This window comes from Erythrolamprus reginae, chromosome 2 (genome assembly GCF_031021105.1).
Source record: "Erythrolamprus reginae isolate rEryReg1 chromosome 2, rEryReg1.hap1, whole genome shotgun sequence".
Lineage (NCBI taxonomy): Eukaryota > Metazoa > Chordata > Lepidosauria > Squamata > Dipsadidae > Erythrolamprus > Erythrolamprus reginae.
This window is the reverse complement of record NC_091951.1, coordinates 56,245,516-56,272,827: the sequence shown is the minus strand read 5'-3', so window position 1 is coordinate 56,272,827 and position 27,312 is coordinate 56,245,516. Positions and strand designations below refer to the sequence as shown.

The window sequence follows — 27,312 nt, the reverse complement described above, 5'->3', positions numbered from 1 at the left end:
TTCCTTGTGTGTCCAATCACACTTGGCCAATAAAAAATCTATTCTATTCTATTCTATTCTTCTTCTGATTTTGCCATGAAAAGAAGGAAAGATCTGGAGCATCGTCTATGAACTGTGAACCTGATAGTCAGGAATGTTGAGGAAAGATTATGCTAAGTGTGTTTCTTTTGTGGATGTTGTTCTGAGAGAAATGTCACTAATTTGAGCATTTAAAACACCTCATTCAGCCTTTCATGTCCTTGCTGTAGGAAATAATTTTATAGATTATTCCTTGGTTGCTACACACGAAGAGAGGGAGAGAAATCTGTTCAGGAAATCCAAGTTAATATCCTTAGGAGCGACTGTGTCTATTCTCCAAAATAGCACTGCTGATTTGTTTTGTTTTGCGGTTTCGTTTTCACAGAAGCAGGCAGGACCCGTCCATGTTCAGTGACTGGAAAAGGTTCTGGCTGGGACCATAAGCGAACCCTTGCCGTTCCCCAGTTCTAAGGGAAGACAGTGTCTTTACTCCGATTTGCCCAAGTGCGAAATTACATGGAGAAATGTTGGTAACAATTAAACTGCATGTTGCGCACAAGTTTGTTTACAAAACAAGTGGATTCATTTTGTTCTCTTTTGCTCAAAGATGACGTCAAGTTGAGGTTTGGGAATAGTTAGATTGGAACATCTGTGCTGTTAATTCTGAAATGTTACAGCCCTCACCTCTTTCTCTCCCTCCCTTTCTCCTATGTACTTTTATGGCAATCCATGCATTTTTGCTGGTGCAAGCTTAACAAACAGCCTTTCCAAAATAAAAATGTGCATTTCATTTTGTAAATTTTATGACATCTCCCATAATGGATGACTTTGGCTATCAATTCCATTGGCCCGTAGTAATTGAGTCTCAGAACAATTACTTGCTAAGAATTTGTCTTAGGGTCTTTGACTGCAATAAACTAAGATATTCTGTGTCCGAGAAACATAGAAACATAGAAGTTTGATGGCAGAAAAAGACCTCCTGGTCCATCTAGTCTGCCCTTATACTATTTTCTGTATTTTATCTTAGGATGGATATATGTTTATCCCAGGCATGTTTAAATTCAGTTACTGTGGATTTATCTACCACGTCTGCTGGAAGTTTGTTCCAAGGATCTACTACTCTTTCAGTAAAATAATATTTTCTCATGTTGCTTTTGATCTTTCCCCCAACTAACTTCAGATTGTGTCCCCTTGTTCTTGTGTTGCTGATTGGTGCCAAAAATGCAAAATAATTTCAACCAGCATTTTTTCAGTCAATGTTCTTACGTTCATAGAAATAGTTAACTAGTTCAGTTGCCTATGTTTGAAAGATCAACTCAAAACTAAATAATCCTCAACAGTTCACACCTATCTTTTTTGTTTGCTTTCTTGATAAATGTTTTGCTCTTCAGCATGTAAAACTGGCTGATGGTTTAAATTAATTCTGAACAAGGAGCCTTCACAGGTTTGCCTTAAAAGTGGACTTTTTGTATTTAAGGAGGATCTGATTCGATGACCGTACTACTTCTGAATTCAATATGGATTTTTTTAAAAACTTAGAATCCATTTTCCCATTGAAATGTAGGATTTAACTATATTTTGCAGAGAACTGAAGCTCAAAGGTGGTATGTTTGTTTTTGACTTGGGAGTTGTGCAGATCTACGCCTTATACTTAAAAAAAATAATACCGAAGGCTTATTTTTTGGGATGGATGCACATATGTTAAACAGCACCCCTACTACCATCACCACCTGCACAAACACACAGTGTGTCTTAAGAATGTAACCAGTTCGTAATAGATTTCAGACTCTGCAGTTGGATGCTTACTTATGCATACTTGGAAGAAAAGACCTCCTGAAATCAGTGGGATTTTATTTCTGAACAAAAAATAAAAAGCCTTCTAATTATTAAAAACATATACATGGGACTATGGAAGAAATGCATAACTGCAAAATCTAAATGATATGAGGATGCTTGGTATTATTCCATTGTTTTCTTTTGGTTTAGATGATATAGTCTCCATCTTTTAACCGGATTTAAGGAAAGACGTTTGTGGGCCCAATTCAAGTTACTCATGAAATCCGTACATTTCATTTTATCATTAGTCGACTCTGATGCTCATCATGTGTGTGAACGTAACCATGAATAAATGAATCTCTTCATTAAATTGGTCGTGTTTGTGATAACATTTTCTGCAGTTTTCACTTGGATGGTTGAGTTCCGCCAACCTGTATTATTTCCATTGCTTTTAAAAAACCCACGTGCAACATACCAAATCAATTATAGTCTGAATATTTATCAAAACTCCCACCCACCATGGATAGGTACGTAGCTATGTAAAACATAATTCAATTCAATTTATTAGATTTGTATGCCGCCCCTCTCCGAAGACTCGGTAGGACATAGGTAGGCAAAGCTATCATTAAGTGTTGTACTTTATGATTCTTGATGAACTTTTCTTTTATGTAAAGTGAGAGCATATGCACCAAGACAAATTCATTGTGTGTCCAATCATACTTGGCCAATAATGTTCTGTTCTGTTCTGTTCCATTCTGTTCCGTTCTGTTCCCTTCTCTTCCTATTCCTTCCCTTCCCTTCATCCCATTCCATCCCATTCCAGTCTCATTTCAGGGCAGCTTCTGGATCTTTTCCAATACCCAATTTTTTAAATGAACATCTTAGAACAGAACTGTTTGGTATTAATCTTGGAAAACTAGCAACCCTTGAGGCTACAATATTAGGAATCTTTTTGGATCAGACTGAAGCTTGTTTTTCCCTGCAGACGTGAATCCGAGGGGTCATATTGTCTCAGTTCTTTTCACCATCAGCTGGTATTCAGTCCAGAGAGAAATGCTTCTTTTGCATCTGGGAGGATTTGATTTAAATCAACATGATTTAAATCATAATTTTTAAAGAGCAACTGTCATCTCTGTCCTGCAGCAACAACTCCTCTGACCCACTGTTGACTCACCAAATCCTAATATATTTCCTCATGCTACATAACTAACTAAGCTCCATTTCATGTTGAGCAAACTAAATTATTAATGTATTTTAAATGGAAAACTTTCTTTAGATAGATTTTTGATCTAAAAACATTTTATTAAAAAACATTTAATAAAAATAAAAGAATCAAAATTAAATGAAAAAATCAGATTTAAAATTTTTAAATCCTTTTTTTTAAAAAAAAATCATCAATTTTTAATCCACTCTGATGGGTATAGCTTAACAAAATAACAAGTTGGAAGAGACCTTGTAAGTCATCTAGTCCAACCCCTCGTCCAAGCAGGAGACCCTATACCATTTCTGACAGATGGCAGTCCAGTCTGTTCTTGAAAGCTTCCAGTGATGAAGCTCCCACAACATCTGAAGGCAAGCTGCAAAAATGTATCTGGTCTGTCATTATTTTTCCAACAGAGATCAAGGAAGCACACATGTGGCCACATCAGCAGCTGGTAGACAGCAATATTGTCTTCTCTACCCAGAGGTGACATATAGTGTATATAGTCTTGGCATATTTGGGTTTCTTCCGATACAGTTTTCAGAGATTTCTGGTGACGTTTCGATGAGGTCTCACTCGTCATCTTCAGGCTGGTGCTTTTGTCCTTGTGCTAGGGTGAACACAGCCGTATGTATGTATGTATGTATGTATGTATGTATGTATGTATGTATGTATGTATATATGTATATATGTATATATATATTGATTGATTGATTTTGTCCAATACACAATGAGGGTTTTCGTGGGTATACACATAGTAAAATACATAATGAAGGTTATAGAGGATATACTCCTAGTAAAATATATCTAAGAAATAATAGAAGAGAAGATATAGGAATAAAACATATAAATGAAAGAATAGAAGAAGAGATATAGGAATAGAAGAAAGCTATAGGAGATATAGGAGAGCAATAGGACAGGGGACGGAAGGCACTCCAGTGCACGTGTACTCTATTTGCTACATTCAAACCAAATCTCTACCCCCACACTATATACTAGGAAGAAATGACAGTTGCAAACATTCCATTTTACAACAGCACGAAGCTTGGAACTTCAGCCTGATGATGGTGAATGTGATTTCACCGAAACGTCGCATAGACATGCAAAATATTATATATATTCTTCCTGTCACAATACTAGAAGATGGGGTCACCCTAACTTACTGTCTTACTGGAGAGTGCTCTGAAAGAAAATCAGATAAATTCACATAACTCCATTGACATTGTATTCCTCACGATATCTAAATCAGAGTCCATTTGAAGTGAGCGGTATATATGTGTGTGTGTGTGTGTGTGTGTGTGTGTGTGTGTGTATGTATGTATGTATACCGTTCACTCCAAACGGACTCTGATTTAGGTATCATGATGAATACAATGTCAATGGAGTTATGTGAATTTATCTGATTTTCTTTCAGAGCACTCTCCAAGATATTATCCCTGTTTGTCTCTTGTCTGCCAGTAAGACAGTAAGTTAGGGTGACCCCCATCTTCTAGTATTATGACAGGAAGAAAATCCCTGTTCATTTCCTCTATATTGTTCATGGCTATAAATGTGTATTGGGATATTTTTGAGTATTTTGAGCTGCAAATGGAGGGAGAGCTTTCTAAAAGTAATCCTTTACTTTTGACCACAATTTGGACCAGAATTTTAGTTGCTCAGTAAGGTGTTTCTTAAGTGAGCTGCTCTTGATTTGATGACCCTTTTTTGGCAATGTTTGCTAAGCTTTAAGTTGTTTGCAGTTGCTAAGTGAATCAGGTGGTCATTAAGTGAATCTAGCTTCTTCCATTGATTTTGCTTGTTAGAAGCTGCCTGGAAAGGTTGCAAATGGCAATCATATGATCCAATGTCATAAATATATGGTTGCGAAGCAGCTGAATTTTGATCACATGGGGATGTTGTAGTGGCCATAATTGGGTATGCCTAGTCTAATGAAAAGAAGGACACGATAGAGTTCAAATATCTGAAGGATTGCCACAAAGAAGATGGAGCCAAGCTATTCTCCAATGCAGGACAAGAAGCAATAGGTGGAAACTAATCAAGGAGAGAAGCAACCTAGAACTAAAATTTCCTGAAAGAACAATTAATCAGTGGAACTACTTGCCTCCAGAAGTTGTGAATGCTCCAACACTGGAAATTTTTAAGAAGGGATTGGACAACCATTTGTCTGATATGGTATAGGACCATGATGGAGAACCATATATTGTGGGCATGCGAGCTCGGATCCAAATTGGGAAACAGGCCATTTCTGGCCTCCGAAGGGCCTCTGGGATGGGCAGGGAAGGCTGTTTTTGCCCTCCCCAGGCTCCTAGAAAGGCTCTGAAGTCTGGGGAGAGAGAAAAACAGGCGTGCCATTGCTTGCTGGGAGCGGGGGGGGGGGGGGAGAACGACATGTGCATGATTGGGGAGCCCCCTGCATGGAATTATGGGTGTGGCATATGACTCCCCCACGCTCCCCCCCTTTTGGCACACAAACCGAAAAAGGTTCACCATCACTGGTATAGGTTTTCCTGCCTAAGCGGGGGGTTTGACTTGAAGACCGCTAAGTTCTCCGTACTGAAGGAGCGGGTCCAGCAGTCACATGGGTTGCTCATGTCCAATCCGGTGGAACTGAGCCTAGTATTAAAAAAGCTTGCCGGATCCGCCCCTTCCCCAGAATTCGCTCAGTTCGCATATCCTGCGGTTGTATTGTGAATGCTCGTTCAACATTCTAACACCTTCCCTTCGACCTTTCCTTCAAAAAAGTAGTAAGATTTATTGTCTTTATTCAATTACTTGCACTAATTGCGCCAGCCGTTTAAAAGAAAAAAAGAAATAAAGCGGCTCGGCTTTTTTCCTTGGGAGAAGTTGCGGTTTCGTTTTCCCCCGGCGGTTTTGCCGGTTACGATTCCTGCGGCCGCTTGTGGATTCTTCTAATCCCTTGGCCTGGAGGTTCTGGTGCAAGTATTTATCATTGAAAAATATTTAAGGGCTTATAAATTACCTCCTGCGGAGTGAGACGCCTTCTAGTCTCCTGGACTTAGTCGATCGCTTTTCCCTTAAAAATTCTACGGAGCGATTTTTTCGGCGCGAAGGCCTTCGCGCCCTTTTTTAAAAAAACCTAGGCCTCTCGTGTTGGCCTTCTGCCAGCCGCGTAGGCCTCAGTCCACCGCGTGGATCCGGGAGCGGGCCTTGGGGGTCCCAGGCTAAATTCTCCACCGGCTAAGCCTCCAACCAGAGTGCCTTGGTTATACTTAATTGCAAAGTTTAGGGAGGCTGGCCCCGCTGGATTTGGGGGCACGAACTCTGGGTTTGCCCAGATTGTCCTCACGTCTCAGCAGCTTCGAGGCCTCGAAGCAGGATCCATTCCTCTTGGGAAGTCCTTGAAATCTTCTCCTTATAATTTAGTTATTGGCTCAGCCTTGTCTTCTGTTAATTGTCAGACTATGGCTACTTTTCCCAAGAGAGGCACAACTAAAGGTCCCAGAGAGGCCAGGCCTACAGGCGATGAGATTACTAGTATCCCCCAGGCCTCTTCCTCCTCTTCTCCAGGGGCCCGTCCCCCGACCAAGGTCACCAGGGCTGAGAAGAGAAGGGACCTAGCCCTACAAAAAATTCATGACAAATCAGCAAAACGTTTGAAAGTGCAGGCCCAAGTAATCAGTAGTCAAGACCCACCAGAGGCCTCTAGTCTGCCTCCTTCTGGGGTCCCTGTGTTATCTCTGGATGAGCCAAACCTAGACAGACCCCAACCTAACCTATGGGGCATAGGTCCAGAGGAACCAGATATTATTGAAGATTCCCCCCAGCCAGGATCCTCCCAGGCCTTTAGGAATTCTTCTGCCATTTCTGCTGATATTTCCACTTTACCTCCTGAGTTCCAATCTATTTTTGCTGTGTTGTCCAAAGCCATTGATGCCAAACTCTCCTCCATCAATGAGCTTCCTTTACCTCTTCCTCCTTCTCGTTCCTCCCGCCCCTTGGGTTCTTCCCCAGCGGTCAGAGCTCCTATTCAGGATGATTCAGAATCCTCCCAGGATGAATATGAGGATGTAGAGGAGGATGAAGACCCTTTCCAGGGCTTATCAGAGGATGAGGAATCCCAAATAAAGGTCCCTCCTCCAATTACTATTTTCCCTTCTCAACTATTCAAATCTCTCCTCCTCAAAGCTAGAATTTCTACGGGATTAGCAGCCCAGGAGAAACAAGCCTCCACTTCCACTGATCCCCCGGAGGAGAATTTACCTTACTTCACAGAGGAACAGGAGGATAACGAGGTAATTCCTATGCCTAAATTGTTTAAAGATGCCTTACTCAAACAGTGGGATTTTCCAGCCTCTGGCCTTAATCCCTCTACCAAGGACAGAAAGTTGTATAAACTCTCCTCTTCCTATGAAGAGCTTCTATCTTTTCCCAAACCAGATGAACCTGTCAAGATTCTTCACTCGGCAGCGGCTGTGCCAGGCGAGGCGGAGGAAGTCCTCCGTCCAGAGGACAAGCGCATCGAGCAAATGCTCAAAAGAGGATTCTCCGCTGATTCCTGGGCCATTAAAAGTTCTGCAGCAGCCTCCTTCTTCTCCAGAGCCATGCTGCTGTGGCTTCGCCAACTTCAACAGCACATTCCTCCAGATGACTTGAGAGGTCAACAAGACTTCAACAAAGTCTTTGCAGCTGCCCAGTACGTGGCTGATGCCACCTTGCAATCTACTAGATTTTCTGCTAAGTCTATTGCAGCTTCTACAACGGCAAGAAGACTCCTATGGATTCGCCCTTGGCAAGCGGGAGTTCGCCAAAAGTGGCAGTTATCCCAGGGCCCCTTAAAGCGCGACCTTCTCTTCGGTGATCTTCTGGATCCACTCCTCACGGAGACCACGGACAAGAAGAAGGTTTTGGGTCCAACCACGAAAAAGGTTACCAAAACGCAGTCCTTTCGTCGCCCAGGGCGCCAGCAAGACCAAGCGGCTTCCTATCAGAGATCTCCAGGTCAGTATTCCCCCCGCTTTCGTTCCCAAGGTAGGAACTCCAGGGGTAGAGGTTTTCGCTTCCAAAGGGGAGCTTCCTCTAACAGGGCTTCAAAAAAACCTAGATGGTAATCTTTCCTCCATTCCCATAGGGGGTCGCCTAGCTCATTTCGCTTCAAATTGGCGTCTCACCTCCAAGGACCCTTGGGTCATTGACACTGTTCAAACAGGCCTTCTTTTAGAATTTATTTCTCCTCCCCCTAAACGTTTTATTTCCTGCCCTTCTCCCAGGTCATCCTCAGATTGTAACCGTATGGAGGAGGCCATTTCTCATCTATTGTCCATTAGAGCCATTCAACCGGTCCCTTCCGGTCAGAAGGGCCAAGGGTTTTACTCCATCCTATTTATGGTTCCAAAGTCCTCCGGAGGTTGGAGAGCCATTTTGGATTTAAAGAAACTAAACCTATTCATCAAATATAGAAAGTTTAAGATGCACTCCTTGTCTTCTATTTTGGCCGCCATTCACTCGGGAGATTTCATGGTCTCCTTAGACCTCACTGAGGCCTACCTTCACATTCCTATAGCCAAATGCCACAGAAAATTTTTACGTTTTTCCTTTCAAGGCAGGCATTTCCAGTATAGGGCGATGCCATTTGGCCTTTCCTCGGCCCCTCGGGTCTTTACAAAGCTCTTGGGGTCCCTGGCGGCCTATATCCGGGCGTCTCCCATCCACATTTTATGTTATCTTGATGATATTTTAATTCATGGGAACTCCCTAGAGAGAGTGAAATCAGACCTTTCTGTTACCATGTCAGTCCTTCAGGACCATGGGTTTTCCATCAACTTTGACAAAAGTCACCTCCAACCTTCCACTTCCATTCCTCACCTGGGATCCATTATTGATTCAAAATCTTCCCAGGTTTTTCTCTCTCCCGAGAGAAAACTCAGTATAGTGGAGTTAATTTCTAACGTTTTATCTAATCCTTCAGTATCCATAGTTACTCTATCTTCCCTTTTGGGGAAGATGGTGTCATGCATAGGCATCATTCCTTGGGCTCGCCTTCATGCTAGGGAACTCCAGTGGCTTCTGTTGCCCTTTCAGAGATCGGGGCACAGCAACTCAAATCGACGCATCGTCATCCCACTGAGTGTTCGCAGATCCTTCAAGTGGTGGAAGTCTCCGGCCATGGACAGAGGATCCCCGTTCAGGTGCCCGGATCAATTTGTCATCACCACAGATGCCAGTCTATCGGGATGGGGCGCCCACGCCCAGGGGATGATAGCCCAGGGCACGTGGTCCCCGGAGGAAGCTTCCAGGCCAATCAATTGGCTAGAGTTAAGAGCCGTTTCCCTGGCTCTGAAGCATTTCTCTCCTCGCATTCCCAACCGGCACGTTCTCATTCTCACCGACAACATTGCCACAAAAAGCCATATCTGCAGACAGGGGGGCACGAGATCCAAGGCTCTCATGAGGGAGGCCCTCAAGTTGGGTCTTTGGGCGGAAAAACATCTCCAGTCGCTCCTAGCCGATCACATCTCGGGGAGTCTCAACGTCCAGGCGGATTGGCTATCCCGAGCAACGATAGACCCAGGAGAGTGGAACCTCCATCAAGACCTGTTCCATCAAATCACCCTCAGATTCGGCCTACCAGTTCTGGATCTCTTCGCGACCAATGCGAACGCCCAACTCCCTCGCTTCTATTCCAGATTTCCATCCCCGGGAGCGGAAGCAATCAATGCCCTCCGGAGTCCATGGCCTCCAGGCCTACTCTACGCATTTCCTCCGATTCCAATCCTCCCGGACGTGATTCACAAGGTCCTCACAGAGAGGGCCCGAGTAATCCTAATCGCCCCTCATTGGCCCCGCCGGCCCTGGTTCGCGGATCTCCAACAGCTGTCCGTCCAGGACCCTTGGCGACTCCCCGCTTCGGGGGATATGCTGCGGCAGGGGGCCTCTTTCCATCCAGACCCGGAGTGGTTCCACCTCACCGCTTGGCTGTTATCAGGAGAGATTTAGAACTGCGTGGGCATGACCCCGATTCAGTGGAGGTCATTTTAAAGGCCAGAAGGGGCTCGACCAATCGAATCTACGACCACACGTGGTCCAAGTTTCACCAGTGGTGTCTACAGGAAGGTCTCTCCCCTCTGTGCATCCCCATACACAGAATCATTTCCTTCCTTATGCAAGGCTTCCATAAAGGACTTTCCACCAGCACCCTCCGGCGTCATCTGGCAGCCATTTCATCTGTCCTAGGGGGTCCCCGCAGACAGCCTCTCCGATCCCTCCCTGAGGTTCAGGAATTCCTCAAGGGCATAGCCAACCTCGGACCTTCCAAGGTCCACAGGTATCCATCCTGGGATTTGCCACGGGTTCTCCATTCCCTCACGCAGGCACCATACGAACCCCTAAAATCGGCGTCCCTCAGGTACCTATCCTTTAAGGTAGCCTTCCTGGTGGCTATTACCTCTGCCCGACGCATTTCGGAGCTGGCTGCCCTCTCAATCAGGCAGGACCTTTGTCAATTCCATCAGGACAAGGTAGTCTTGCGACTGGACCCCACCTTCTTACCCAAGGTCAGTTCCATGTTCCACAGATCTCAGGATATTGTCCTACCTTCCTTCTGCCTCCAACGAGACCATCCCTTGGCAATTAGATGGCACACCCTGGATCTCACCAGAGCGCTGAGAATATATATCCAACGCACAGGACCCTTTCGGAGGTCAGAAGCACTTTTTGTAGCCTATCATCCCAGAGTCATGGGGGCCAAAGTGTCTTCAACAGTAATAGGCCGGTGGATCAGAGGGACTATATCTAAGGCCTATGAGTCGGCCTCCCTCTCAGTTCCAAGGAACATCACTGCGCATTCCACCAGGAGCGCAGCCACCTCGGCCGCTTGGGCGACTCAAGCCCCGTTGGAGGAGGTCTGCAAAGCAGCCACTTGGGCCTCGCCAAATTCCTTCATCAGGCACTACAAAATTGATTCTTATGCTTCAGCGGACGCTGCCTTCGGCAGAAGGGTACTCCAATCCGTTATCTCTCACGATAGCAAGCTAATCCCACCCTAGGGACTATCTATTGGGTATGTCCCATGTGACTGCTGGACCCGCTCCTTCAGTACGGAGAATAGGCGTTGATTGCTTACCTGAACGCCTCTTCTCGTACGGTGAGCGGGTACAGCAGTCACTTCCCGCCCTTGTATGTGTCTTCTTTACCTTTCTATACCTTTCTTCCTCTAACAATGAGAGTTGAACACTACAGAGCTTCACAACTGAGCCTAGTCTATGGATTCGCGAATTCTGGGGAAGGGGCGGATCCGGCAAGCTTTTTTAATACTAGGCTCAGTTCCACCGGATTGGACATGAGCAACCCATGTGACTGCTGTACCCGCTCACCGTACGAGAAGAGGCGTTCAGGTAAGCAATCAACGCCTATTCTCTTCCAACTTTGCTATTCTATTTTATAATGCAAGGATCGGTCATAAGTCATTTTTTAAAGTGCTATTCCAACTTTGAATGATTGCTAAACAAATGACTGTAAAACAAGAACTAACTGTACACTTTGCCTCTTTTCATTATGTTATTATAAATCTTAATACATTGTCTTGTTTCTACACATTGATCTGAGTTTAATGTGTTTAAAAATTACAATTCTGTTAAAATCAGAGTATCGAGAAGAGAGAATAAAGAAAAAAAGATTCCATCAATGCTAATTACAGTTTAAGAAGACAATATAAGAAGCATAAAATTATTTAGCCTTTTCAAATGCTATAAAAAACACAGATTCCAAGAGAGAGAAAAAGGATGGATATCGACTAATCTTGCTATTTTATTCATTTTGAAGACTATTGTACAAGAATCTCCCAAAAGGCCAAAATACATTAAATATCTAATCTGATGTGGCCGTTCCTTTTTTATCCACTGACGTCAAAATACTGTATACATTTCATGTGGAATGGAATTAAGTTTGAACGTGTAATCCTTTTAGGCCCACTGTTCCTGGTTGGCAGGATTCTAGATCGGTATCGAATCCTGCAAGACATCTTGATTCTGCCTGGTGCTTTTGATAAAGAAATGTCTATTTCTGAAAAAAGTGGGTGTGGGAATTGATTCTGGATCAGACCGTTTCCTGTCCCAGAATCTCTTCTGCAAAGCATTGGAGAAAGGGAGATCACAAAGGGCCTTTTTCCATCTGCGAACTGATGTAATGGGTTGAGAGGCATGGTGGCAGGCTGTCTAAAAAGCTGCAGGTTCTGTTAATCCAGGAAGTCCAGCCATGTGTGGACCAGATTCTCCTCTGCTAAAGCATCTATAAAGATATCTTGGATTTGGGTGGGGTGATCTATTCAGGAAGCAGCAGGCAAGGGAGTTCCCTCTGGGCAGATAAGTAGAGAGGTCCCTCTTGTGAAATGTTGATTGTTCAAGGCTCCTGGTTTTGCAAAAACCTCTGTGCTGTCTGAGCTTGATTGTTTCTTTGCAGATGTTTCATAACCCAACATCTTTATAAAATGTTACCTGTAGTCTGGTAATCAAATATCGGCCAGTAAGCAACCACACTCAGACAGTGCCAAGGACTTCATAGTCTTAACTATTAATTTTCTCTTCTATTGGCTCCTGGTTCCTTTTGTGATGGAAATGATGAAAAGATGGATTAGGACAAAGGCTGACAAAATGTTTAATGGAAGTGACATTTGGCGCCAAGACATATTCTTCTTCCTCTTAGCTGTCACTCACCCACCTTGTTAGTGGAAGGAGCTGTAGAGTAGTTTCCTGAAAATGCAAAGAGCAGGCTAACTTGAAATCTTCAAATAAAACGAATACGAAGTGGAGCCCCAAAAGACTGGACTTTGTCAGCAAGACTTGGGAACTAAAACTGGATTCAGATGAGACCATGGTTTCTTAGGATGTCACTTTATTCTTCACCTGTCGCAATGGAAGCTGTCACAGTAATGAAGAAATGACTGCTACAAGACAACACATTAGGTGACAGAATTAATCTCAGCCCAGACTATATATGTGCCATGATGGGACCTCCTGCCTAAACAAAAAAACAAGGAAGTACGATTGTTTTTTGGAAAAGCACTTTTGGGACAACCCATGACCATTAAATAATTGAGAATCTCCATGGACATAAGAAGTGGAGAATGCTGTAGATCAGAGATCCCCAACCCCTGGTCCGTGGACTGGCACCATGTTAAGATATTCATGAACTGGTAGAGCCAATGGTCAAAAGATTAGCCAATGAATAGGCATAGCAACTAAGTCAGCCAATGGGAGCTAAACACATCTGAGTCTATGCAGAGAATTGAAAGTGAAACTAGGAAGGCGGGGCATGCCTCAGTTCACCCTGCTCTCTCTGCACTCTGTGTTTGTCTTCTCTGCTGAAATGAAACTAACTGTTCTCTGCTCTCTGTTACTGGTTGAAGAAGAACTCTGCTAATGGTATTGTAAATTCATCTGTTACTATGTTTATAAAGTAGTTTCTGAATCCAGCTGAATCAGTCATCTGTGTGTGATTTTTGCCACAAACTTTTATATACCAGTTTGCAGCAATGCCAGAAACCAGGCCACGTAAACAAGCAAAGTCCCATATGCAGGATTCAGGCAATACATGAAACCTTTCCCCCTCCGATCCATAGAAAAAAATCTCTTCACAAAACTGATCCCTGATGCCCAAACAGTTGAGGGCCACTGCGGTAAATGGATAGATGTCTCTGCTTCTTATACAACATAATTAAATCAGATTGTTTATATAGCTGTTTCGTATATGAACTTGTATAGGGTTGCATATACCAAGACATACGGTTTTCAAATGCAAACTCCGTTCTAGCAAGCATGTGCAAAACCTTTCAATTCAGATTGTATTTAATTTGAAATAGTCTGCTGGAAAGACAGAACGGACTCTTTCGAGCATATGCTTCTAAAACAATTTAAATATTTTGCTCTGCTTGAAACAACATATGGTGCGCAGGGAGCAACTGTTTTATTATTTATTTATTTAATTGATTTGTGTAGCCAGCCATCTCAACAAATGACTCTGGGAGGTGAACAATATCACCTAAAAAACAAATACCCCATAACTGCAAACATTAAAATGCATAGCAGCCAAGGAAGGCATCACAATTAACAATGGTAATATACTGTCAAGGGCATCTGTATGTCCTTGTACATACTTGGTCTGGGCACAAGAGTTTTGTACTAGAAATAGGCCAAATTCAGTTATGTTTTGAATTGAAGCACACGACTTATTTCATACCAATAAGCCATTGTATTTCACTCTTTTAAATACCAACTGGCAATCCTTCTCTAGACTTTTGCAAAGCAATTTCTAACCCAGACTTAACTTGAGACCTTCTATATACAGTTGTACCTCTACTTAAGAATGCCTCTACTTAAGAACTTTTCTAGGTAAGAACTGGGTGTTCAAGATTTTTTGGGCTCTTCTTAAGAACCATTTTCTATTTAAGAACCCAAGCCCGGAACAATTTCCCAGGAAATTTGAGAGCGGCACAAAGGCCCCGCCAATTTCCTACCATTCCCCTTGGCTTTCTCTCTCTGGCGCAGTGTAAGGGAGGCAGTGTATGGGAGGCGCGTGCTCCTCTTTTTTTTTTTTTAAGCCTTAAAGTTTTGAATTATTTTGATTCCCCTCACCTCACCTTCTTCCTTTGGCAGCGGCTGTCCTCCTTCTCTTCTTCCTCCTCCTCCTCCTCCCACACACATTCTGAGCTTTTATTTCTTTCCTAATGGGTTTGCACACATTATTTGCTTTTACATTGATTCCTATGGGAAAAATTGCTTCTACTTACAAACTTTTCTACTTAAGAACCTGGTCAGGGAACGAATTAAGTTCTTAAGTAGAGGTACCACTGTACTATGATAAGCACAGCAACATAATTTGGGCCCAGTTTAAAATTTCAATAGTTATAATTCATTTAGACTGAGTTATCCAATTATTGATTACTGTATTTTTCCGAGTATAAGACGTATTAGACACACCTTAGTTTTTGCAGAGGAAAATAGGGTACAAATAATCTGCTGAGCAGGTATTCATCTGGCTAGTCCTTAGTATGGTCAGCTTCAGCACATTAGTTTGCTGGTTTTGAGCACAGGTGCTTGCAAAGCAATTTTCCCTTTTGGCTGCTCTTGTCATTCTTTCTCTCTGAAGAGAGAAGTGAAGTGTTTTAGAAATGGTTTTTTATTCCCCAACTAGGGTTTTATCCCATAGTTGGGGAATAAAAAGCAGTTTCTAAAACACTCCACTTCTCTCTTCAGAGAGAAAGAATGAGAAGGGAAAATTGCTTTGCTAGGAAAGCACAGAAAATAGCTTCACTCGTTAGGGCTGAAAAAAGACTCCGCTGATTGTCAGAGGGAGCAGCAATGAAAAAAGACAAAGGGAAGATCAAATAGGTAGCAAAGCAGGGAAGATTACTTTAGCACTTCATTAGGGCTGAAAAAAAGTTTAGTAATAGCTACATTCAAAGTATAAGACAAGCCCAATTTTTCAGCCTCTTTTAGGAGGGGGAAAGGTGCGTCTTATACTCCATAAAATACGGTACATCAAAGTTCATCACAACAGAAATAAATAAATAAATTGTTAAACCATATGCTTCTGCCTTTTAAACTGAACAGCCACATACTATATGTTCCTTATTTGTTTTTCCAAAGGCACTAAAGAGCTTGATGAAAATTTAAATGACAAGAATATGACAGAAATAACTTTCTGCAAAGTTAAAAATACACACATGCTATTCTTAACAACAAATGTGTCTAATTTTATAGTCGTGTTTGCATTCCTTTTTGGAAAATAAAATCCACGTTACTTGCTTCTTTTTCTCTTCACGGTGCAGACCAGCTCAGACCTGTCTTTCTGGTTTGCGTGTTTTTTTTTTAAAGGGAAGGGATTTGCCGGACAAATTGTGTTTTTGTTTAATCTCTTCTTGATTGGGAGATACTGTTTCAGGTTTAGAAGTACCTTGGAATTTTTTAAGTCGCAATTTGCTGGTGGTTTTTTTTTCATTCAACATAAACCTCTTTGAATCCATGTTGATTTCTATCCCAGACAGAGAAAAAAACCAAAAAACCAATGGTCTTTTGAAAACAGTGGGGAGGGGAGGGGAGGGGGGTTGTTGGGGGGGAGGGTTTCCTTCCTTTTGCTAGCTTTATTTTATCCTTTAACAGCTGGCACACTTTCAGAATCATAGCAGTGTTATCTCCCAAGTAACACGTATGCATAGTGAGAAGGAAGCTGCTACTTACAAGTTGTTTAAAAGCCATACGTGTTCATCTCTCCTTCCCAGAAGCAACGTAGTAAGGGATTTGAGAGGGTAAATAAGAGTTGCTTGCTTCCTTGCTCAACCAAGAAGGCCTGTGTTGAAATCCACTCTTGGATGAAGAACGTAACAAGAATTTTGGGGCCAATAACTGTCTTAGTTCAACCAAAGGTGACTTCCCACCGACTTGAACCGGTTCTATATAACATTTATCTGAGTAGCTTGCCTTGATGAAGAATATTCTAATAATAAGTACTAGTATATCATTTAATTTGCAATCTATGGCTGTGAAAGTTGGATCATAAGAAAGGCTGAACACCAAAGAATTGGACTGCAAGGCGATCAAATCAGTCGGTCCTAGAGGAGATCAACCCTGACTGCTCTTTAGAAGGCAAGATCCTGAAGATGAAACTCAAATACTTTGGCCACCTAATGAGAAGGAAGGACTCATTGGAGAAGAGCCTAATGCTGGGAATGATTGAAGGCAAAAGAAGATGGGAATGATAGACAGTGATGTGGTTGGATGGAGTCACTGAAACAGTAGGCGTGAGCTTAAATGGACTTCAGAAGATGGTGGAGGACAGGAAGCCCTGGAGGAACATTGTTCATGGGGTCACGATGGGTCAGACACAACTTCGCAACTAACAACAACATTATTTTAATTGATATTGCTGCACTAAAATAAGCAAAGGATAGGAGTTAAAAGTGTAAATAACTCCTTCTGATTCATAAGATCCTGGTAATTTTGACTTTATCAGCCTGTTGATAATATCATGACAGGTAGAGGTATTAATTGGTCTTCATCCTGTTGATAATATAAAAACAATAAAGCTATCAATTGCTCTTCATCCTAGAAGCAAAGTATATGCTACTCTCTCTTAGAGGCATGAAATATCTGAATAAAGTTTGCCAGAGAAAAGGAATGAGATGATCCCAATGTTTTCGGGGACTGCCAGCAAACAGCATGGGAAAACGGAACACTGGGCTGGATGAGTTTTTGATCTGATCCAGCAAATCTATTTTTAACAAGTTCACAAAAAGCTTCAGAAGACAGATGCTATAGTTGCTTATCCTAAAACCCTGTCATTATTTTCTTGGGCCCACAGAAAACTGAGGAGTAAAGGTAAGGTTTTTGCCAAAATGATAAAAGTTGCAAGTAAACACAGCAGAGTAAAGTATTATAAATCTCTTTGGTGGCATTGGAGAACATTATTTTAAGATTTTGGTCACCGCTTCTATTTACAGCTAGCCCAGGTTGGAGGAAAATAGTGCTACTAATTTTGTAAAAACTAGAAGATGCAGATAATCTTGACAGAAATAGGCAAGAACCTTTACCAAAGCAATGAGGGGGGGAAAGCAAATTAAGTCCAAAATAAGCAGAAAATGCATAGAAATGGCTGAGACAGAAATCTCTCTCATGAGCCCCTCTCATAAGAAGGGGGGAGACACAAAGCAAGTTGGACTTACAAGATTCTGTTACTATAGCCAATAATAAAAACCCAAGCTTAATAAAAGTAGTTTTGGCTTTCCTGTGGAGTTGATTTATTTGTATATATGTTTATTAAAAGATCTCAAATGCAAATCCAAGAAAAATATACAACATTGCTAAAATTCATCTTATTAATGGTAGGATTGGAAAACGTTAGCCAGTAAAATGTCAATTTTAAGGATGGGTTTGTAAGGTGTAGAAACTGAAGGTTTGCCTTACATAAATGGTGAGAAATATTTGGAAAGTGAAATATGATGGTTTGTATCCACGGATGGAACCAAATTCATATAGCATTTTATTTGCCTATGAGAAAGGAGAAAAAAACACTCCCACCCTGGTAATGTCTACCCTAGCAGGTCCTAGAAATTGGGAAAGAAAGAATTGACCAAGTAGAAGTATACTCCTGAACAAGTGCATTTCATCTTGACTTGATAAACTCTTAGGAGAACAACTGTAGTTTCTGCAGCAGGATATTTTCCCCTGCCAAACACTCTTTATAAAGTTCTTTGGAGAAAATAATGCAGGCAATCTTCAACCTATGATTGAGCCCAAATAGTCTGTTGCTAAATAAGTGAATTTTGCCCAATTTTACAACTTTTCACAGTTGTTAAGTGAATCGTGCAGTTGTTAATTTTGTGCTCTTTTTAACAACTACAGTGATCCCTCTATTATCGCGAGGGTTCCGTTCCAAGACCCCTCGCGATAATCGATTTTTCGGGATGTAGTGGTGCGGAAGTAAAAACACCATCTGCGCATGCGCGCCCCTTTTTTCATGGCCGCGCATGCGCAGATGGTGTTTTTACTTCCGCACCTGGGAAGACGCAGCAGCTGAGGAGCCGCCTGCCTGCCCGCTTGTCCGCCGCTTGTCCGGCCACCGCTTTTCCACTGCTTGTCCGCTTGTCCGGCCGCCGCTTTTCCGCCGCTTGTCCGCTTGTCCGGCTGCCGCTTGTCCGCCGCTTGTCCGTCCGCCGCTTGTCCGCCGCTTTTCCGCTTGTCCGCCCGCCGCTTGTCCGCCGCTTGTCCGCCCGCCGCAGCTGATCTGCTCGGCAGCGCAGTAGCAGCGAGGAGCCGAAGATGGGGTTTCCCTGTTGCCCACGCAAAGGGGAAACCCCATCTTCGGCTCCTCGCTGCTACTGCACTGCCGAGCAGATCAGCGGCCGAAGGAACCTTCCCTGGGTGCCGCCCGGCGCTCGAGAGCAAGAGGGGGAGAGATAGAGAAAGAGAGAGAAGGAAAGAAAGAGATGAGAGAGGGAGGAAGAGAGTGTGAGAGAGGAAGAAGCAAGATAGAGAAAGAGAGAGAGAAAGAAAGATGAGAAAGGAAGGGAGTGACGTCATCGGGTGGAAAAATCGCGATATAGCATTTCGCAAAGATCGAGATTGCGAAACTCGAGGGATCACTGTATTCTGTTGCTAAATTAACAACTGCATGATTCACTTGACAACCCCAGGACATTGTAACTGTTACAAATACTTGCCAAATGCTCAATTGTTTTATTTGTTTGTCCGTTTGTTTGTTTGTTTAATTAATTAATTAATTTTTTTTTTAATGCTGCTCTTCTCCTTTGACTCAGGGCAGTTTACAACATGCGAGCAATAGCACTTTTTAACAGAGCCATCATATTGCCCCCACAATCCAGGTCCTCATTTTACCCACCTCGGAAGGATGGAAGGCTGAATCAACCTTGAAGCCAGTGTTGAGATTTGAACCGCTGACCTGCAGATCTAGCAGTCAGTTTTAGTAGCCTGCCGTACCGCACTCTAACCACTGCGCCACCTCATAATAATATGTCTATGGACATGCTGTCACAGTTATAAGTGTTACCAATAAAGGAGAATATGTGTAGCTCAGGGTTGAAATGAGAGAGTCATTGGTGCTTTCTGAGCTTCCTTGTTTTCTTGCAGATGTTTTATTACCCTGATTAGGTAACAGTTATAAGTGTGAAACCTTCTTTCAGTGCCATTGTAAATGAATCATTGCAAATCAAAGACTATAATGAAGAAAGTCTCTAGAAGTAAGCACGAACTGAGGCACATTAGGACAAAAAACCATTGACCTGCATTGATGTCTTTAAGCCAGCAGAGGTTATTACACGGGTAGGAAAAAATCTTGGATTGTGGTAGGCATCTCAGGATAAAGTTCCTGAGATAGTGACTTGAGAACATTCTCTCCTGCAGTGCTACTTGGAAGAAATAATATGGCCATGATATTATTATGATAAACCAGATTGCATTACAGTGTTGTGTGTCTGTAGTTGGAAATTCAGTGTTCCCTCAATTTCCGCGGGGGATGCGTTCCGAGACCGCCCGCGAAAGTCGAATTTCCGCGAAGTAGAGATGCGGAAGTAAATACACCATTTTTGGCTATGGACAGTATCACAAGCCATCCATTAACACTTTAAACCCCTAAATTACCATTTCCCATTCCCTTAACAACCATTTACTCACCATTATTACTGGTACTCACCTTTAAATAAGACACTTAGTGATCCTGATATTTATAAACATAATTATTAACAATAATTATTTTTTGTTATTTATTTGCAAAAATTATTAGTTTGGCGATGACGTATGACATCATTGGGTGGGAAAAACCGTGGTATAGAAAAAACCTGTGAAGTATTTTTTAATTAATATTTTTTGAAAAACCGTGGTATAGTCTATTCACGAAGTTCGAACCCGCAAAAATCGAGGGAACACTGTAGTGCCTCTATTATGAAATGTGTGTGCTGGGGCATCAGTTGAGTTGAACTGCTTGGAACAGAAGATGTGGGTTCACTTTGGGAGCCCCGCTAATTTGGGATATTTGAAGGCGATGACTTGTTCGTTTGGACCAACCACCACATTAACATCTTCGCTCTGTAATCCAGTTATCAGAAGCCCTGGTTACCAAACCTTTAATCTACAGGAGACTGAATGACAGTTGATGGTGGCAGATAGGCAAACACTGTTTCTTTTATTCTGTTTTTTGAATTGTCTAGAAATAGGTCAGTGGTCACTTCTAGGAAAACAGAATTCTGATCTCTCTGAACCTTTTGAATTAATCGAGAGAACGCTTTAAGCCGTTTTGTTGTTAACATAGAAACATAGAAGACTGACGGCAGAAAAAGACCTCAAGGTCCATCTAGTCTGCCCTTATACTATTTCCTGTATTTTATCTTACAATGGATATATGTTTATCCCAGGCATGTTTAAATTCAGTTACTGTGGATTTACCAACCACGTCTGCTGGAAGTTTGTTCCAAGGGTCTACTACTCTTTCAGTAAAATAATATTTTCTCATGTTGCTTTTGATCTTTCCCCCAACTAACTTCAGATTGTGTCCCCTTGTTCTTGTGTTCACTTTCACGCTGTTAATGCTTCAGAAGCACTCAGTATTCCTTCATTCCTGGGTAAAGCTCACATCTGGAGCATCTTTTTGGGGGGGTGGGGGAAATAAGTGTAGTAAACATGTGTTTCCCTTCTTCTTGCCTTTGCTCTTATTTTTTATTATTATTATTTTTTTATTATTCAGAATAATTAGGATTGCCATTTTTTTTGCTGAGCGTAGAAACTGTCTTTTGCTGATACTACTGTCTCTTTTTAAAACAGAAACCTGAGCCACAACAAACTGACCGAGATTGATCCTTCTGCCTTCGCAAAGCTGCCAAAACTACGGGAAGTGTAAGTATTTTTCTGTCTAAAGGACTTTTCATCCTAGCCGCTCTCTGTCTTCACTTCCATTCTGGCTAGGATAGCAGTCGGGAAAAGTATACAGTTTCCTAGGACGTGACTCCATTGTTCTTCCAGCTTGCATCAACAGATTAAATCTGAGCTTTTGTTTTTCCTTCATATGGTACCTGGGTGCTGTTAAAAAAATTAACAGTCAATTAGTAGAACACAGTGTCTCAATTAAACTGCAGTGTCTTTATTGGAAATCATTGGTGTTGTCTCTTCTTTCCTGGTTCTATCTGCTACTATATTTCATAATCCCAAGGATAGCCAGGTAATCGCACCAAGCTGCATGAATCTGTTTTCCTCTAATACAGAGTAGACTCTGCTGTGACATCTGATGCTAATCTTTTCTGGCTGTCTCAAGAAGAAAAGGCATAATGTTGGTATTATAGAATAATTACCTTCTCCCCCTCCCACCCACTGCTCCATAGCAGAAGAGACAAAGAGCTTCTTCCCAACGCTGGTTAAGAGCTATTCATCCTTGAGTCAGCAGAAAACTATTCTATTACAAAATTGGGTGCCCCGTTACTCTGTCTGTCTGTCTGCCTGTCTATCAGTTAATTTCCTAGCATACACCTGGATAATAGACAGACCCATTTCCAACGGTAACCTCACCATGTAAAGTTACACTACCATGTAATCCAGATGATGAGAATTTATACAGTTGCCCTTCCCGTAAAACATTACTCTGGACAGCGAACAGCAAATATATAAAAAAAGAAGCATTATTAAAATATTTTAAACCTCACTACAAAATACAAGAGGGTGAATGTTAACCATGGAACCAATTCAAGGTTTTATTTGTTCCTTGAAACCCTCAAGCCTGGTGCAATAAATTATTAAATAATTGTTTAATTAATAACAAATTATTTTACCTTAATATTCTTGTAAGCTGCCTTGAGTCGCCATGTGCGAATAGGCAACAATATAAATTTCTTAAACAAACAAACAAATAATGAATCTTTAGAGATGTTTTGAAAACATGTGTCTTGCTGTGCAGGCATATACACTATAATAATATATTATATATTGCTCTACAATTAACTATTTCAAATAGTTAATTATATTTCTAACAAGAAGATAGTCCTCAACCTACAACACAATTGAGTCCCAAATCTGTGTTGTTAAGCAAGTGCAGTTGTTAAGTGAATCATGAGGTTGTCAATCAAATCTGGCTTTCCCCCATTGACTTTGCTTGTTGAAAGCTGGCACTGACAAAGTTACTTATGACTGGTCCTTCTGTTTATGACTGTTACAGTATCCTTGTGGTCCCATGATCAAAATTCGGATGCTATAGTTGAGATGAATTAGATACCTCTTTTTTGCAACTGCATACAGTACGCTGAACAATATACTGTTACCTTCACATATCAATGAAACGTTCTCTTTCTTGTGAAACAGCTTTGGTGCTGCAGCTTCACAGTGAAGAATGCAAGCAACTGATATTTTTAAAAAAATGATTAAGGGAAAAAACCCAACATGATAGCCACAGTGTTCTCTTAAGGTGCAGAACTTCACTTGCACCATTGTGAAAGCCATCTTGACTTTTTTTAACCACACTCTGTGGACATCTTTGAATGTAAAGTCGATACTTTGACTGTGAACTGGTGATGGGGCACATGGAAGGCAGCGCAATTTATAATGTGTCCCAGGAGGGGTGCGGCATATAAATCAAATCAAATGATAGGTAGTTAGGTAGGTAGACAGGTAGACAGGTAGACAGGTAGGTAGGTAGATAGATAGATAGATAGATAGATAGATAGATAGATAGATAGATAGATAGATAGATAGATAGACAGACAGAGAGAGAGAGAGAGAGAGATAGAGCAGAACTATTTGGAATCGGACCATAGTCCCTAGGTCAGTGATGGCCAAAACGTGGACTCCAGGAAGGACATCTTCGTGACGTCAAAGCTCCGCCCATGGAATTCTCCGTACTGAAGGAGCGGGTCCAGCAGTCACATGGGTTGCTCATGTCCAATCCGGTGGAACTGAGCCTAGTGTTAAAAAAGCTTGCCGGATCCGCCCCTTCCCCAGAATTCGCTCAGTTCGCATATCCTGCGGTTGTATTGTGATAGCTCGTTCAACATTCTAACACCTTCCCTTCGATCCTTTCCTTCAAAGTAGTAAGAATTGTTTTACCATTATTATTTACTTGCACTAATAGCGCCAGCCGTTTGTGGCTCGGCTTTTTTCCTTTGGAGAAGTTGCGGTTTCGTTTTCCCCCGGCGGTTTTGCCGTGTACGATCCCCGCTGCCGCTTGTGGATTCCTTTAATCCTTTGGCCTGGAGGTCTTGGTGCAAGTATTGATTTATTGATTCATTATTGTATATTATTAAAGGGCTTAAGAAATACCTCCTGCGGAGTGAGACGTCTTTCTAGTCTCCTGGACTTAGTCGATCGCTTCCCCTTTAAGAATATTACGGAGCGATTTTTCGGCGCGAAGGCCTTCGCGCCCTTTTTAAATTTAGGCCTCTCGTGTTGGCCTCCTGCCAGCCGCGTAGGCCTCAGTCCACCGCGTGGATCCCGGAGCGGGCCTTGGGACGCCCAGGCTTAATTCTCCACCGGCTAAGCCTCCAACCAGAGTGCCTTGGTTTACTTAATCAAAAAGTTTAGGGAGGCTGGCCCCGCTGGATTTGGGGACACGAACTCTGGGTTTGCCCAGATTGCCCTCAAGTCTCAGCAGCTTCGAGGCCTCGAAGCAGGATCCATTCCTCTTGGGAAGTCCTTGAAATTCTTCTCCTTAATTATTCAGTTATTGGCTCAGCCTTGTCTTCTGTTAATTGTCAGACTATGGCTACTTTTCCCAAGAGAGGCACAACTAAAGGTCCCAGAGAGGCCAGGCCTACAGGCGATGAGATTACTAGTATCCCCCAGGCCTCTTCCTCCTCTTCTCCAGGGGCCCGCCCCTCGACCAAGGTCACCAGGGCCGAGAAGAGAAGGGACCTAGCCCTACAAAGAATCCATGACAAATCAGCAAAACGTTTGAAAGTACAGGCCCAAGTACTCAGTAGTCAAGACCCCCCAGAGGCTTCTAATCTACCTCCTTCTGGGGTCCCTGTGTTATCTCTGGATGAGCCTAACCTAGACAGACCCCAACCTAACCTATGGGGCATAGGTCCAGAGGAACCAGATATTATTGAAGATTCCCCCCAGCCAGGATCCTCCCAGGCCTTTAGGGATTCTTCTGCCTTTCCTGCTGATATTTCTAGTTTACCTCCTGAGTTCCAATCTATTTTTGCTGTGTTGTCCAAGGCCATTGATGCCAAACTCTCCACCATCAATGAGCTTCCCTTACCTCCTCCTCCTCCTCGTCCCTCCCGCCCCTTGGGTTCTTCCCCAGCGGTTAGAGCTCCTATTCAGGATGATTCAGATTCCTCTCAGGACGAATATGAGGATATGGAGGATGATGAGGATCCCTTTCAAGGCCTCTCAGATGATGAGGAATCCCAAATAAAGGTTCCTTCTCCAATTACTATTTTTCCTTCTCAATTATTCAAATCTCTCCTCCTCAAAGCTAGAATTTCTACGGGATTAGCGGCCCAGGAGAAACAAGCCTCTACTGCCACTGATCCCCCGGAGGAGAATTTACCTTACTTCACAGAGGAACAGGAGGATAACGAGGTAATTCCTATGCCTAAATTGTTTAAAGATGCTTTACTCAAACAGTGGGATTTCCCAGCCTCTGGCCTTAATCCCTCCACCAAGGACAGAAAGTTGTACAAACTTTCCTCTTCCTATGAAGAGCTTCTATCCTTTCCCAAACCGGATGAACCTGTCAAGATCCTTCACTCGGCAGCGGCTGTGCCAGGCGAAGCGGAGGAAGTCCTCCGCCCAGAGGACAAGCGGATTGAACAAATGCTCAAAAGAGGTTTCACCGCAGATTCCTGGGCCATTAAAAGTTCTGCAGCAGCTTCCTTTTTCTCCAGAGCCATGCTTCTGTGGCTTCGCCAACTTCAACAGCATATTCCTCCCGATGACTTGAGAGGTCAACAAGACTTCAACAAGGTCTTTGCAGCTGCCCAGTACGTGGCTGATGCCACCTTGCAATCTACTAGATTTTCTGCTAAGTCTATTGCAGCTTCTACAACGGCAAGAAGACTCCTATGGATTCGCCCTTGGCAAGCGGGAGTACACCAGAAGTGGCAGTTATCCCAGGGACCCTTAAAGTGCGACCTTCTTTTCGGTGATCTTCTGGATCCACTCCTCACGGAAACCACGGACAAGAAGAAAGTTTTGGGTCCAACCACAAAAAAGGCTACCAAAACGCAGTCCTTTCGTCGCCCAGGGCGCCAGCAAGATCAAGCGGCGTCCTATCAGAGATCTCCAGGTCAGTATTCCCCCCGCTTTCGTTCCCAAGGTAGGAACTCCAGGGGCAGAGGTTTTCGCTTCCAAAGGGGAGCGTCCTCTAACAGGGCTTCAAAAAAACCTAGATGGTAATTTTTCCTCAATTCCCATAGGGGGTCGCCTAGCCCATTTCGCCTCTAATTGGCGTCTCACCTCCAAGGACCCCTGGGTCATTGACACTGTTCAAACAGGTCTTCTTTTAGAATTTATTTCTCCTCCCCCGAAACGTTTTATTTCCTGCCCTTCTCCCAGGTCCTCCTCAGATTGTAACCGTATGGAGGAGGCCATTTCTCATTTATTGTCCATCAGAGCCATTCAACCGGTTCCTTCCGGTCAGAAGGGCCTAGGTTTTTACTCCATCCTATTTATGGTTCCAAAGTCCTCCGGAGGTTGGAGAGCTATTTTGGATTTAAAGAAGCTAAACCTATTCATCAAATATAGGAAGTTTAAGATGCACTCCTTATCTTCTATTTTGGCCGCCATCCACACGGGAGATTTCATGGTCTCCTTAGACCTCACTGAGGCCTACCTCCACATTCCTATAGCCAAATGCCACAGAAAATTTTTACGTTTTTCCTTTCAAGGCAGGCATTTCCAGTATAGGGCGATGCCATTTGGCCTTTCCTCGGCCCCTCGGGTCTTTACAAAGCTCTTGGGGTCCCTGGCGGCCTATATCCGGGCGTCTCCCATCCACATTTTATGTTATCTTGATGATATTTTGATTCATGGGAACTCCCTAGAGAAAGTGAAAACAGACCTTTCTGTCACCATGTCAGTCCTTCAGGACCATGGATTTTCCATCAACTTTGATAAAAGTCACCTCCAACCTTCCACATCCATCTTACACCTGGGATCCATTATTAATTCAGAATCCTCCCAGGTTTTTCTCTCTCCCGAGAGAAAACTCAGTATAGGGGAGTTAATTTCTAACATTTTATCTAATTCTTCAGTATCCATAGTAACTCTGTCATCCCTTTTGGGGAAGATGGTGTCATGCATAGGCATCATTCCCTGGGCTCGCCTTCATGCTAGGGAACTCCAGTGGCTCCTATTACCCTTTCAGAGATCGGGGCACAGCAACTCAAATCGTCGCATTGTCATCCCACCAAGTGTTCGCAGATCCTTCAAGTGGTGGAAGTCTCCGGCCATGGACAAAGGATCCCCGTTCAGGTGCCCGGATCAATTTGTCATCACCACAGATGCCAGTCTATCGGGATGGGGCGCCCACGCCCAGGGGATGATAGCCCAGGGCACGTGGTCCCCGGAGGAAGCTTCCAGGCCAATCAATTGGCTAGAGTTAAGAGCCGTTTCCCTGGCTCTGAAGCATTTCTCTCCTCGCATTCCCAACCGGCACGTTCTCATTCTCACCGACAACATTGCCACAAAAAGCCATATCTGCAGACAGGGGGGCACGAGATCCAAGGCCCTCATGAGGGAGGCCCTCAAGTTAGGCCTTTGGGCGGAAAAACATCTTCGGTCGCTCCTAGCAGACCACATCTCGGGGAGCCTCAACGTCCAGGCGGATTGGCTATCTCGAGCAACGATAGACCCAGGAGAGTGGAATCT

General features: G+C 43.1%; 1 protein-coding gene across 2 annotated transcripts in view; it reads left to right on the top strand.

The window, feature by feature from the left end:
- The window catches only part of LRIG1 (leucine rich repeats and immunoglobulin like domains 1), a 191,278-nt gene that overhangs the window by 56,922 nt on the left and 107,044 nt on the right, over positions 1-27,312 (top strand). For both annotated transcript variants that reach the window (XM_070738181.1, XM_070738182.1), the window contains exon 2: positions 21,277-21,348. In XM_070738181.1, coding sequence (XP_070594282.1) covers positions 21,277-21,348 — 72 coding nt within the window. The remainder of the gene's footprint in view (positions 1-21,276; positions 21,349-27,312) is intronic.